Source organism: Nicotiana sylvestris, chromosome 3 (assembly GCF_000393655.2).
Source record: "Nicotiana sylvestris chromosome 3, ASM39365v2, whole genome shotgun sequence".
Taxonomy (NCBI): Eukaryota; Viridiplantae; Streptophyta; class Magnoliopsida; order Solanales; family Solanaceae; genus Nicotiana; species Nicotiana sylvestris.
In genome coordinates, this window is record NC_091059.1 from 108,900,857 (window position 1) to 108,914,675 (window position 13,819).

A 13,819-nucleotide genomic window follows, 5' to 3' on the forward strand; every position below is an offset into this window, starting at 1 on the left:
AAGATGGCCTCCCATTCTCTAAGAACACCAAGTATAACACATGCAACTTGAAAATGAAAAACAAAGATCATGCATAGCATTTCTTTTGCAACATCAGCATTGGTATCACTGATAAGACTTCCACTTTTTTTAATGCCTTATCAAGTACAGAACCCTCGTTGGGTGATTCCCTCTTCAGAATGGATATCCTCCGTCATTGCGGAGAAAACTTTCTTGACTTTATCTTGTAACTTGAGATGCACTTGAACTCAAAGTTATTTGCTTCAAACTGTCCAGGATGCACCCTCCTTTAACGAATTCTTGTCATCCTATTAACTTTCCAAATTATCTGCCCCAGTTTCATATGGTTCAGGCTTCAAATGATCTCAAAATGTCCAAATCTGTACTTATTTTCCTCAAGTGTCCCTATCATCTTCAAAATTATTTCATTGCTTCATGATTAATCTAACTTTTAAGACCAGGCCTAGAATTATGCATGCATGTCATATCACTAGAGTCAGTAGGAAAAGAACCATAAAAGGAAAAGAGAACTAAACAAAAATGACTAGAATTAATAGAAAATAGAAAATTGCATTAGATAGACGGTGAAAAATGTTTGAACAACAAGACAAGCAAAATAAACTGGGGTACGTCCCTGGAACAAATCTAGATAACACTAAATGAGTTACTACGACTAAAGGAACTAGGCAAAATAAAAAGGATAGAAGGGTTTGAGGCACAAGACAATATCTGGATTACAACCCTGAAATAACCCGGACAACAGAAATGACAACAAGATGAATCACCAAGACTCCTCCCTGGCTAGGCACGAAAGGAGCATTTTTCCAATTACCAAGCTTGGAATCTTAGCCACTGAGTTCCATATCAATATCACCAAGATCATTACCAATTTCAATATCATTAACTTCAGTCAGGAAATTCCAAGAGAATTCTCATACACCCTATCACCATGCATCATCTCCACAAAGTGTGCATCATCATGTGCATGTAAAGGATTCTACGTGATATGTTGGGTGTCACTGTCCTAGATCACAATTATCCATTCTTGAATCATTCTTTCTATTTCCCTTTTCAAAGCACGACAATCTTCAATGCTATGTCCTTGGACATTAGAGTGGTACATGCACCATAGAATAGAATCAAAACCTTTTGCATATGGGTCCGGAGTATAGCGAGGAGCGGCTCAATCAGGCCAGAATGTTTCAACCTTTCAAACAAGTTAGTGTAAGATTCTCCGATGGGCGTGAAATTATCTTTTTGCCTTTGTTTCCCTCCATGCCTCAGTTTTTAGGATTGTTGGATGCTTGAAAATGTTGTGAAGGCACACAAGAATTTTGGGATGCTGATGCTCGCCTTAGGAAGTGACCTAGTGGTTGGACAGATGGTTGGATGTTGTTCGGAGGATAATACTGGGGTGGATTATATTAGTTTGGGGATGTCTATGGGGTCGGTATTGAGGCTAAAAGCATTTAGCAGGAATGTCCACTGGATCCTGTCGTTGGCGGGCCTCGGCAACATCTTTTCTATCAACCGGGAGACTGATCTGAGCAACTTTTTCGTTCCATCCAAGCCAAAACTCCCTAAAACTTCCCTCGAGTTTCTTTTCCATTTGAGATAGGGAGGAGAGGTCTGGGATAATGTCTATATTGTACTGAAAGTGTCGAACAAAATCTTGAGTCATGTCACCCCATGCATACCACTTACTGATGTCTTGACGAGTATACCATTCCAAAGCTGCCCTAGTCAGGCTCTCACTGAAATACGCCATCAGCAATTCATCTTTCCTGCCAACACTTCTCATTTCACTGCAATAACTCCTCAGATGGGCTACTGGATCTCCACGCCCATCATACAAATTAAACTTAGGTATCTTAAACCCTTTCAGCTTTCTGGATATCTTATCTTGCTCCACTATCATAGCAGGCTTTGCAGTGTCACTAGGAGGCTCAAAATGAGGAGCGTAAGAGTATGGACCCGAGACCTTGAAAATTGGTTCTGGAGCATAGTGTTGGACATCCGGGATTTTGAACACAGTCTTGCTAGAGGATCGAGGAAAGGTAGTAGGTGGATGAGCTACAAAAGCATGACTGGTCAACGGAGCGGGATATGAGGTGGTTCTGGGGTGTGGAGTGTGAAAAGGTTGTCGGGAGATATCCTGGACTTGTGACAGTGGCGGAATGGTAATAAGGCTTTCAGTATAGTTTGTGGAAACTGATGGTGGAGGACGCCCACTAATCCAGGCTCGGTATATTTCGGTCATCTGTCCTTTCAACTTTAAGACCTCTTCTTTCAACTCAGATTCTGATTCAACAATTCCCTTAGACGGATCAATAACCCATGTGCCCAACTCTTTGCCAGCCATGACTACCTTGCTCTTTGACCTTGTGTTGTATGGATGAGTTACCTTAAGAACAACAAACCAACCACCCTTCTTCTCAATGAAGATAACAAAAAGGAACAAAATGAGGTCATCGCGTTAGCGTTAGGGCATTTAACAGTTAAAAATATCATATCGAGTGCAATGCACCTAGCAACAATTAACGGTACAAGAATGACTTCGAGGGTCACAAGGTCACTTGGCATCATCCCAATTTGTCCATTTGAATCTTCTCTTTTCTTTTTTTTTTTTCTTTTCTTTTCTGGCACCGCTTGGTTTTTTTATTTCCTTTCTCCTCTTTTCTTTTGCTTATCGCTCTTTTCTTTCCTCTCATTTTTCACATCCCATAATTTCATCTCTTTTTTTTGTTTCTTTCTTTTTTTTTTCCTTCTTTTTTCCTTTTTTTAAAAAAAATGATTCGATTGAACCCTATGTAGGTTGTCTACATATCATGACGCCGCATGAATCAGATCTTTGCGTAGTTCGGGAAAATTGAGAATAGGCTAAAAAAACTAACGCTCTCCCTTTCTTTTTTTTTCTTTTTTTATAGATTTTTTTACCTTAACGACCACTCTGACGAGAAAAAGGAAATAAAAGAAGCAAATCCTTTCTTTTTTTTTGAATTCTCTAGACTTAATGTTCTATAACTTAATCTAAACTCAAGCTTAACGAGCATATAATTTTTTTCTTTTTTCCTTTTTGAAACAAATACTCTTTGAGAAATTATTAAGGAAAAAACCCTACAAGAGAAAAATATTTTTTGATTCCTTATTTTTAGGAAGGAAATCTAAAGAATAAACCAAAGAAAAGTATTTTGAATTTTCACTTGATATCCTGAAGAAAGATTTCGAAACAAGCCATGAAAAAGATAAAAATATTTTTGAATTTCAATTTGATTACCTAAGGGAGAAACTCTGAAAATAAACCAAAGATAAAATATGTTTTTTTCTTCTATGCACAATGTCCTAAAGTTCTAGTAAAAATAAAAAGACTTTTTTTTCTATTCATTGTTTCATTAATTTACCAAAGTAAAACCTCAAAAGAAAATCTTTTTGAATTTTTGGAATTAATATTTTAAAGAAAACTTTTAAAGAGGTACTAAAAGAAAATTCTTTTTTTTTTTTGAATTTGTAGTCTTAATATACTAAAGGAAATATAAAAGCAATTTTTTATTTTGAGTTCTAGATATTAATTTCCTAAGGAAAACCACAAAGATTTTTTTCTTAAACTTCTAGAGTTAGTATTCTAAAAAAAATCTAACAGAATGTGAAACGTAAAATCTCTTCTTTTTTTGGATTTTTTATTTATAACACATCTTTTTTTCAAATACAAAACAAGAAATACAATAACAAAAGACTCAACAAACTTAACTAGCCTATGACAGACTCTAATATCACCTAAAAAGTCTTGGCATCATTGTACAAAATTAGAAGGTAAAAGACAACATAAAAATAAAACAAACTCAAATCATAACATTAAAAAAATCCTTAAGGAAACTCCTGAATGAGCGATCTTGGCTGGATGGTTCTAAGGCGTCTGTCATGCCCAAACTCCGGTAAGTAGATCTTCACCTATATGAGAAAATTAAGACAAAATAAAGTTAAAGACCTAGACCACTTTGTGAGATAATAACACTCCCTATTGGACGCATGCAAGACTTGATTGAGGCTATTTTTGCAAAACGGCTTATGTGGCCAAAAGGTGCTAGAAGTGCAAAATTTGGCTAAGACCCCGCAAAGACAAGAACCTAAGATTTACTAGGAAGACCGGATCCTATGTGGGTTGCCTACGTATCCCGCCCCGAGAGACGGGAATCAGGTTCGCGTATTCGGGCAGATTGGATATGAACGACAATTAAAAAAATAACTAATGTAGAGAAAGTATGTTTTTTGTCTTTTTTTTTTAAAATGATGAAACATGTAAACTCTTTTGGATTTTTCCCCCTTTTTTCTGATGATTTTTTTTTTTGATTTTCGGAAAATGATGAAAAAATGCAAAATCTTTTTTTTATTTTTTATTTTTCATGTTTTTTTCTTTTTCTTAACAAAAATGTGAAAGAAAACATAACTGGGCCCTACTTACTTTATTTTCACACTTTTTTCTTTTTTTTTTCCCTCAACTATCATTGGTCCGCCAAATAACCCTTTTACCCTTGAAAATTACAACATGTAGCACATAGGATGCATCAGGATGGTCTTTTATTTTTTGGGTACACTTGTCCTAGACGGACCCAATCCATGTGTTGAGTCCCCTAAGTCGAATGCACGTGATGCAAACAAACGTTCCTACTAGAGATCCAGCATGAGGTTATGTTATTCTAAGTTTAAACCTGGGATTGTGTTCTTGACCTGGCTTACTCGAGCGGACAACTCGAGCCGAAGAGGGGGTAACGTACCGGGAGCACTAAAGTCTACCCGGCCTTGTAGCTGGCCCAACCTCATTCTATTTGGTATAACTTCTACAGAAAAAGCGGGCCACGCGAACGTGTGCACCATTTTTAGAAGACGCAGAGGGGTGACGTAAGAAGACAATTATATACAATTCAAATAATATCAAAACGGTAAATAGACAGTAATTAGCATAAAGGTTCACAAAATATAGTAATATTAACAATATATAAAGCCAAGTAAAATCATATTAACAAGCTCGAATTCTTGAACCCTGAACCGGAAGTTCTAGGTTCTTATCCTCAGCAGAGTCGCCAGAGCGGTCACACCTCCTTTTTACTAACTCCCGAAAGGGTATAAGGAAGTTTTTCCAATTTAAGTGACGATCGAAATGGGATTATATATATTTTTTAAAAATCAGAGTCGCCACTTGGGATAGTTTATGGTGTCCCAAGTCACCGGTTTAAAATCCCGAATCGAGGAAAGTTTTGACTCTTATTTATTGTCTGCGAATACAGAAATTCGGATAAGAAATTCTGTTAACCCGGGAGAAAGTGTTAGGCATTTCCGGGTTCTGTGATTTTAGCACAGTCGCTTTAATCATACTTGGCTTAATCAAATTATCTAATTACTCCATTTAGAACCTATGGGCATTTGCCTCTTTTTAATTAAAAAATATCTTGAAACGGGACACGCGCACGTGTACCCATTTATTTGGCGCGTCAAAAATCATGTCACGCAAACGTGTTCACAATTAGTAACGCTTTATTATTATTAAAAAATTTTGGTCAAAGTTGTGCGAAGCAAACTCCGGGTTTATTTTTAGGATCATAATTATGTCACGCGAACGTGTACACAATCACGGTGGTAGATTAAATCACGCCTAAAGCATTTCTATGAATATTCATTTTTTACAAACGTACTCGTGTCACGCGAACGTGTACACAACTAATAACATTTTATTATTATTAAGATTGTTTGGCCCAAAGTTACGAGAACACATACTTTGGTCTTAAATTTTTTGGAGCCCGTAATTACGTTTTACGCGAACGTCGAAAATCCTAAAAAAAATTGCCTAAACTAGATGTACTGAATCAAAGCCCTACACTAATCTTAACAAATATGCCATATTGTCGTTGAACAATTTAGAACAGAAGAAATAGGAAGCTTGTTGTTACATACAATAACATTCAAGTCTCAAGTCAAAAACAACAACTAATAAATCCAACATGATGACTAATTCATACCAATATAACTAATGACTTTTGCAGATATGTGATAAAGTGACAGTACTTAGAAAAGAGGGTAAACCTTATAAGTAGGACAAAAACTTCACAGAGAAGGGAATTTTTAGTAATGTTAAGGTGAAATTGGTCATATATATCTGAATTTGAAAATAGGGCAAAATGAAAATTGTAAACTGAAGTCATACTTGTAGTTGGACAGGCGCATCACTCTAACTCCTAATGTTGACATAAGAATATCAATATAACTATAGCTCAACTAAAGAAAATCCTATTGCAAAAATAATAATCTGAAACTTTGATTTCATTTTTCTAGCCCCAAACCACTGTTTTCCCTTTAGTTCAATCCCCAAAATTGATTTTCAAAATTAGTTTGTGAACCACAATTCCCTTCAGGAAGCCTATATCCCGATTCTAAACTTATCCCTTTCAAATAGCAACATTACAATGACAAACATGAAAAATTAATTCAAAAATAGTGACAAACGCATCAAGGAGACAGATTCATTCAAGTTAAACACACTTAATAAGAGCACCAAAGATTCTTGCATTAATTAAAGAAGGAGATAAAAACGGACCTCAATATAGCCAATCTCCTTCAATATGATTCTGTCCAAAATAGTACAATGAACGCCAAAAAAAACTTCGATGAAATCGGCTACCAAAGAGAAACAGGAGCCACGACCTCGGAGTCCGGATTGAACCTCGGACAGTAACCTCAAATCAAGACCGAAAATCAAACTTGAACCTCACATAAACTCCCATTTTTAAAAATTAGAATTGAAATATGAGATTGAAACTATTTTTGTATATATTTTCTGGAACATAAATCCTAACCAATTCAAGACAGAAACATTATTTTTCTTTAAAAATAAGAACGAAATAGATGGCCGCTGATCTCTCACTCTGCTTTAGTTGGTTTCCGGCGAGTTGGAGAAAGGCTGGCGGGGATCGATCTGGTTGTTGTGAGGTGGGGTTTAGTGGTCTCTAGGTTGAAGAAGATGAAACTGGGGGTTGGTCGTCTCTTTTCGCTGAAGAAGCTCCAGAACGGGGGGGGGGGGGGGAGGTTGTTTGGGTGTCAAGCGGCTGATCTCTTTGATGCCTAGGGGTCTTCAGCGTTTTTTTGTTTTTGGGGGAGAGAAGGTGGGGTCCGATCTCTTAATGTCTGTAATGGCGAATTTTAGTCTCTCATTTTTTTGTTTTTCAGCTGATAGCCTTAGGTCTAGGGGTCTAGGTATTTGTAGGTTTTTTTTAGGTTAAGGGGTATGAGTCAAGGAATTATAGGCTTGGGAATTATAGGCTAGGTCCAGAAATTACACTTAAATGTATTGTTTGAGCCCAAATTTTATTTTTTCCTCGTGAACGAGACTAAAAATACGATCTCATTTATTAATTAATCCTACTTAAGTAAAATAACTATTAAAATAAGACTGACCGTTAAAACAAAACTATTTTTGGTATTTTTCAAGATTAAAAATGACTACACAACATTAATGAAACTATTTCTTTTTGTAATTTTCATTTTCTTGTAGTAAAATAAAGTAAAAGAGTCAAAATTAGTTGAAATAACGATATTAGGCCTAAATTAAATATTTACATGCTAAAATATAAATAATCTTGAGGAGGGTCAAAAATTACATGTCTACAGTGGCCACATGGAAATGAGTAAGATAAGAGTCATTTTCTTGATATGGTGGCTTTGTGCCACGTGATTGGGGGGATAATTATTAAATTTTTATCCACTTATTAGTTAATCGGGTTCCGTTACCCAATAATTAACCAATTACCCACACAATTTAAAAATTGCCCAAAATTACTAAAAATACAACTTATTTGTAATATACTATATATATACTCTGTACATTATACTACTGTGGTCATATGGTACCTAGCATGGTACAAGTTCATAATTATCGGGTATTATCGCTCGACACGTATTTTATTCCAAATTGACCACTTTCAACGAAACTCGTTTTTTTTAATCTGTGTACCCCTTTATCCTTCATAACACTTATTTATCGCTTGTTATAAATAACGTAAGTATGTTAATGTCAAGATGACCTCATCCCCGAGTCTACGTCGGTTAACTGAAAACGAAAATTTTAACGTACGAAAACGTGAGATGTAACATCCTTCCCCCCTTAGAAACATTCATCCTCGAATGTTTAACTCTCCGGGATTTATATAACCTTGGTGGAGTCGCATTTGTAACAACGCTACTATGAACTCTTCTTGTAGAAACCCAATAATTTAACGCCACATAGGACCACAATCATTAATAACGACGATGGACTCACTCGACCAATAACAATAGCTAGCAGAAGAATTCGTACACGCACATTGAGATTATGATGTCTCAGTCGGATCCTTCTTTGGAGGAGGAAATAAGTAGGGATATCTAGACTTCATGTCTTCCTTGGCCTCCCAAGTCATTTCTTCCACATTGTTGTTCCTCCAAAGTACTTTCACGGAGGTTACCTCCTTGTTCCGTAGCTTGCGAATTTGTCGGTCTAGAATGGCAATCGGAATTTCCTCATATAACAAGTCCTCTGAAATTTGTACATCATTCGTGGGCACCACTCGGGTAGGATCGCCAGTGCACTTCCGTAACATAGATACGTGAAAAACCGAATGGACAGACTCCAATTTCGAGGGAAATTCTAACTCATAAGCTACTTAGCCCACTCTCCGAATGATCCTATAAGGCCCAATATACCGTGGCTAAGTTTACCTTTCTTGCCAAACCTCATCACACCCTTCATAGGTGACACTTTTAAGAATACCCAGTCATCAACCCCGAACTCTAAATCTCGTCGCCGCACGTCAGAATATGACTTCTGACGACTCTGAGTTGTCAATAGTCGATCATAAGCTTTACTTTTTCTAGAGCTTGCTGAACCAGGTCTGGCCCATGTAATCCAGATTCTCCAACATCAAACCACCCTATAGGCGACCTACACTTCCATCCATAAAGAGCTTCGTATGGATCCATCTGAATACTGGAATGGTAGCTATTATTATATGCGAACTCAACAAGCGACAGATGATCATCCCAGCTACCTTAGTCCATTACACAAGCTCGTAATATATCCTCCAGTGTCTGAATAGTACGATCAGCCTGTCCGTCTGTCTGGGGATGAAATGTTGTACTAAGACTTACTTGAGTCCCCAATCCTTTTTGGAAGGACCTCCAGAAATTAGCTGTAAATTGAGCTCCTCTATCCGAGATAATAGATACAGGGACACCATGCAGTCGTACTATTTCCTTAATATAAAGTCTTGTATAATCCTCTGAGGAATATGTAGTTCTAACGGGCAGAAAATGGGCTGACTTTGTAAGCCTATCAACAATCACCCATATCGAATTGAACTTACGTTGGGTACGAGGTAAGCCTACGATGAAGTCCATATTGATTACTTCCCATTTCCAAGTCGGAATCTCCATAGCTTGCAATAACCCACCGGGTTTCTGATGCTCAATCTTAACCTGCTGATAGTTAGGACACTGGGCAAATTCTGCTATATCCTTTTTCATTCCGTCCCACCAATACACTTCCCTGATATCATGATACATCTTTGTTGCTCCTGGATGGATAGAATATCGAGAATAGTGAGCTTCTCCCATAACCTGCCAATGCAGCCCTGCAACATTAGGAACACATAATCGTCCTCGATATCTGAGGACCCCATCTTCTATAATTTCAAACAACGTCTTCTCCTTTTGAAAAGTGGTATCCTTATAATGAACTAACACAGGATCCTTGTACTGGCGTTCCTTTAATTCAGTTACTAAAGAGGATGTTGCCGTATCCTGAAGAGTAATTCCAATGTCACCTAAGTCCAGTAACCGAACTCCAAGACTAGCTAGATGATGAACCTCATGGGCTATTCCCCTCTTTTCTGGCTGTAAATACGACATGTTATTCCCCTCTTTTCTGGCTACAACGTTAGGCACACATAATCCTCCTCAATATCTAAGGACCCTATCTTCTGTAATTTCAAACGACGTCTTCTCCTTCTGAAGGGTGGTATCCCTATAATGAACTAACACAGGATGCTCGTACTGGCATTCCTTTACTTCAGTTACTAAAGAGGATGTTGCCATATCCTGAAGAGTAATTCCAACGTCACCTGAGTCCAGTAACCGAAATCCAAGACTAGCTAGCTGATGAACCTCATGGGCTATTCCCCTCTTTCTGGCTGTAAATACGACATGCTACCCATAGATCTACGGCTGAGGGCATCGGCGGCTACTACGTTCTCCTTCCCCGGATGGTATAAAATATCAACGTCATAGTCTTTAAGTAGCTCCAACTATCTCCTTTGACGTAGATTCAATTCCTTTTTCAAGCAAGTCCCTTAGTTATTCTTTTAACTCTTTCAGTTTTGCGGGGGCCATTCTATAGGGATAAATAGATATTGGGTGAGTATCTAGTAGTAGATCAATAGAAAACTCAATTTCTCCCTCTAGTGGGAGACTCGGAAGCTCATCGGGGAAAACATCGGGAAACTCATTCATCACATGAATGGACTGAATGGTTGGTGACTCCACTTCCACATCCTGAACCTGAACTAAGTCATAAATGCAACGCTTTCTGATCATCTTCCTTGCCTTGAGATAGCAAATAAATCTACCTCTCGACAATGCCGTGTTACCTTTCCACTCCAAAATAGGCTCCCCTGGAAATTGAAACTGGACTATCTTTAATCTACAATCAACGTTGGCATGACAAGAAGCCAACCAATCCATACCCATTATAACATCAAATTCTACCATATCTAACTTAATTAAGTCTGCTACGGTAGGTCGACCATGAACTACTATTATACAACCCCTATATATTTGCTTAGCTATCATCGAGTCCCCAACAGGTGTAGATACCTCAAAAGGTTTAACCAATTCAAGTTTTATTCCAAACTTACCAGCAACTAATGGAGTAATGTATGATAAGGTGAAACCTGGGTCAATCAGTGCATATACATCATATGAGGAGATTGATAATATACCTGTAACAACATCAGGCGATGACTCATGGTCCTGTCGTCTTGCCAACGCATAAATGCGGCTTTGAGGGCTGCTCGAGCTAGATGTTCCACCTCTGCCTCTACCACGACTCATTGGTGCTTGGGGACCTTGCCCAAGGGGGCATACTGATAATGACGAACCAGTTGCAGATCTCGACGATTGAGCTATGCTTGCATCAACTCTCATCGGATAATTCCTCATAACGTGGCATGGATAACCACAAGTATAACAAATACCTAACCCCATACGACACTACCCGGTATGCTACTTACCACATTGAGTACATCGTGGCAAGGGTGGCCTCATCTGATTTGGCTCACCCCTATACTGAGAACCTGAGGCCCTGAAATTCTAACCAGACCCCGAATATATTGAACGATTAAATCTCTTATCGTCAAACTGAGGGGGGCGCTAGTTGAGGGCTGGGATGGATACCTCGAGTACTGTTGCCTCTGACCACCTCAAAACTTTCTAGAAGGACTCGAAGACCTCGCTCTCTTATTCTGGGACCTATCATGCTCACGATTGGCCCTCTGTTTCTGTTTACGCTCCTCTACACCCTGAGCGTATGTTTGAATACGAGAAATATCCATGCTTGGCTGAAGTGAGACTGACATACAATCGTTAAGCAAGTGAGGCTCTAATCCATCACGAACCGGTGAACCCGATCCTCCATGTTAGATACAATAGTGGGAGCATGCCTGGCCAACAAATCAAACTGAAGATTGTACTCCCGAACACTCAGGTTACCCTGTCGAAGGGTCAAGAACCTATCAACTCTGGCTCGCCTAAGCTCTGGTGGCAGATAATGACGAAGAAAAGCTTCCGTAAACTCCTGCCATACTGCTGGAGGGGTATCCTCACCTCTAGACAATTCCCAAGACTCGTACCAATTAACTGCAACATCTCGGATTCTATAGGAGGCTAGCTCAATTGACTCAGTCGCAGTGGCCTTCATTACCCTTAACGTCCTCTGTATTCTATCAATAAATACCTAAGGGTCCTCGTTTGGATCTGCTCCAGTGAATATCAGAGGGTCTAAATTAATAAAGTCATGAACCCTCGCACTCACGGACCTATCTGCATGACCAATACCTACTTCCTGACACCGAGCCTATGCGGCTACTAATTGGGTCAATAACTGAATAACATCTCTCATCTCCTGACCCGGCACATCCGGCTGAGGTGCTGAATGTACAGGGGCGGGCGCTGGAGCTGGTGCCCCTCGAAGCTCTTCTGGAAAAGGCGGGGTATGTGAAGTCTGAGATGCAACCTCACCATGAGACTCTCCCCAAGACCTGGTAACTTGTGGCGCTCGACTAGTTGTCTCACCAGCCACGAACTTTCTCTTCTGGGCGGCCGTACTCTTTGGAGGCATAGTTAAAAATTTAACATATTGTTAGGAACATGAATTCTTGTATCGCACGATCTGAGATAAAAAGAGAGGATAACATCATATATGTTATGTAGCCTCTTATTTATAAGTGTGGTGAACAACACACCCATAAACAAGACTCTACTAGACACGGTCTGTAGACAACCCTAGGACAGAACTGCTCTGATACCACTTTTGTCACGACCCAAACCGATGGGCCGCGACGGGTGCCTAAGTCTTACCTGTCAAACACCCCTAAGCATGCGTCTAAGATATAAACCTGAATAACATCTGTTGTACTACGAAAATAATATACGTGAAGGAAACCTGCCATCAAGTCATATGTACGTATACGTGCAGAATACAGTGGGCGAACCAACAAGGCTGCTATAGACAACTATACATCTAAAACTGAAAGCCGACAAGACCACATACAACCCAACTATATGTTATGTCCACAGACCTCTAACAAAAAATATAATTGTACAAAGACGGGACTGAGCCACGTCATACCTATATATATTACACAAACGTATCGTACCAAAATCAAATACAGCTCCGGATCAAAGGGAGCATGCCAACTCTCGCTGATCAGGGATCCTAAGAAGGGGAACCATCAGCTTTCCAACCTGCACCTGCGGGCATGGAACGCAGGCCCCGTGAAATAGGGCGTCAGTACAAAAAATGTACTGAGTATGTAAGGCATGAAAATTAATACATAAAAGACATAGATGAAACATGGAATAAGGAAACACATCTTTAAATCTGAATAACTTTGTAAATTATGAAACGTTTATAATGACATGTACGTACGTATAAATGTCGTATCATACATAGGTATGGGTGTACATAATATCATCAAGACTATGAGTGCATCCCATCATATCATCTCAGCCACTGTGGGCAACATCATCAACATATACCAGCTGATCAGGTGGTGGTGTGTATATAACGTCGTTTCCCATATCCCATATACATATATTTACGTATATACATGTATATAACGTCATCTGGTCATGGGTCAGTGCACATGTATAAATGAGTGAAATGCATGAAAAATACGTAATAATCTCTATATTATTTCCAGATAAACTTTTTCAACTGTGTATTATTCTGAGACCCATGAACAGAAGATAATAATATTTTTCATGGGGAATCAAGAATATAGACACCCCTACTATTTTTATGAATAGAGTAATTTATGGAAACTGTGTGTTTGCTCGTTTCTTCAGACCATGCCAAAAGAAAGAAGGGAGGGTCTTAACATACCTGTTTCTCGAATTATTTGAACGAATCTGCTTCTGCAAAATATGAACGAAATTACACTTGGATTTCCTTGAAATTGGGATGAATTTGCGTTCTGCTTCTAAGGTTTTGTGAACCAAAGAATGGATTTAAGATAAAATTTAT

General features: G+C 38.6%; 1 protein-coding gene and 1 long non-coding RNA gene across 2 annotated transcripts; both read right to left on the minus strand.

Moving 5' to 3' along the window:
• Positions 1–3,644: 3,644 nt before the first annotated feature.
• On the minus strand, positions 3,645–7,216 carry LOC138886899 (uncharacterized). The gene is made up of 2 exons (XR_011405856.1): positions 6,587–7,216; positions 3,645–3,948 (listed from the first exon to the last, which is right to left on the minus strand). It is a non-coding gene; the product is annotated as an uncharacterized lncRNA (long non-coding RNA).
• A 3,155-nt stretch (positions 7,217–10,371) lies between these two features.
• On the minus strand, positions 10,372–11,220 carry LOC138887817 (uncharacterized). Its single transcript, XM_070169605.1, has one exon. It carries the CDS (start codon positions 11,218–11,220, stop codon positions 10,372–10,374), a length of 849 nt encoding a protein of 282 aa, XP_070025706.1.
• Positions 11,221–13,819: the final 2,599 nt, after the last annotated feature.

Excerpts from the sequence above, each read along its gene's own strand:
- LOC138887817 (XM_070169605.1), bottom strand. The coding sequence starts at position 11,220 with ATGAGAGTTGATGCAAGCATAGCTCAATCGTCGAGATCTGCAACTGGT.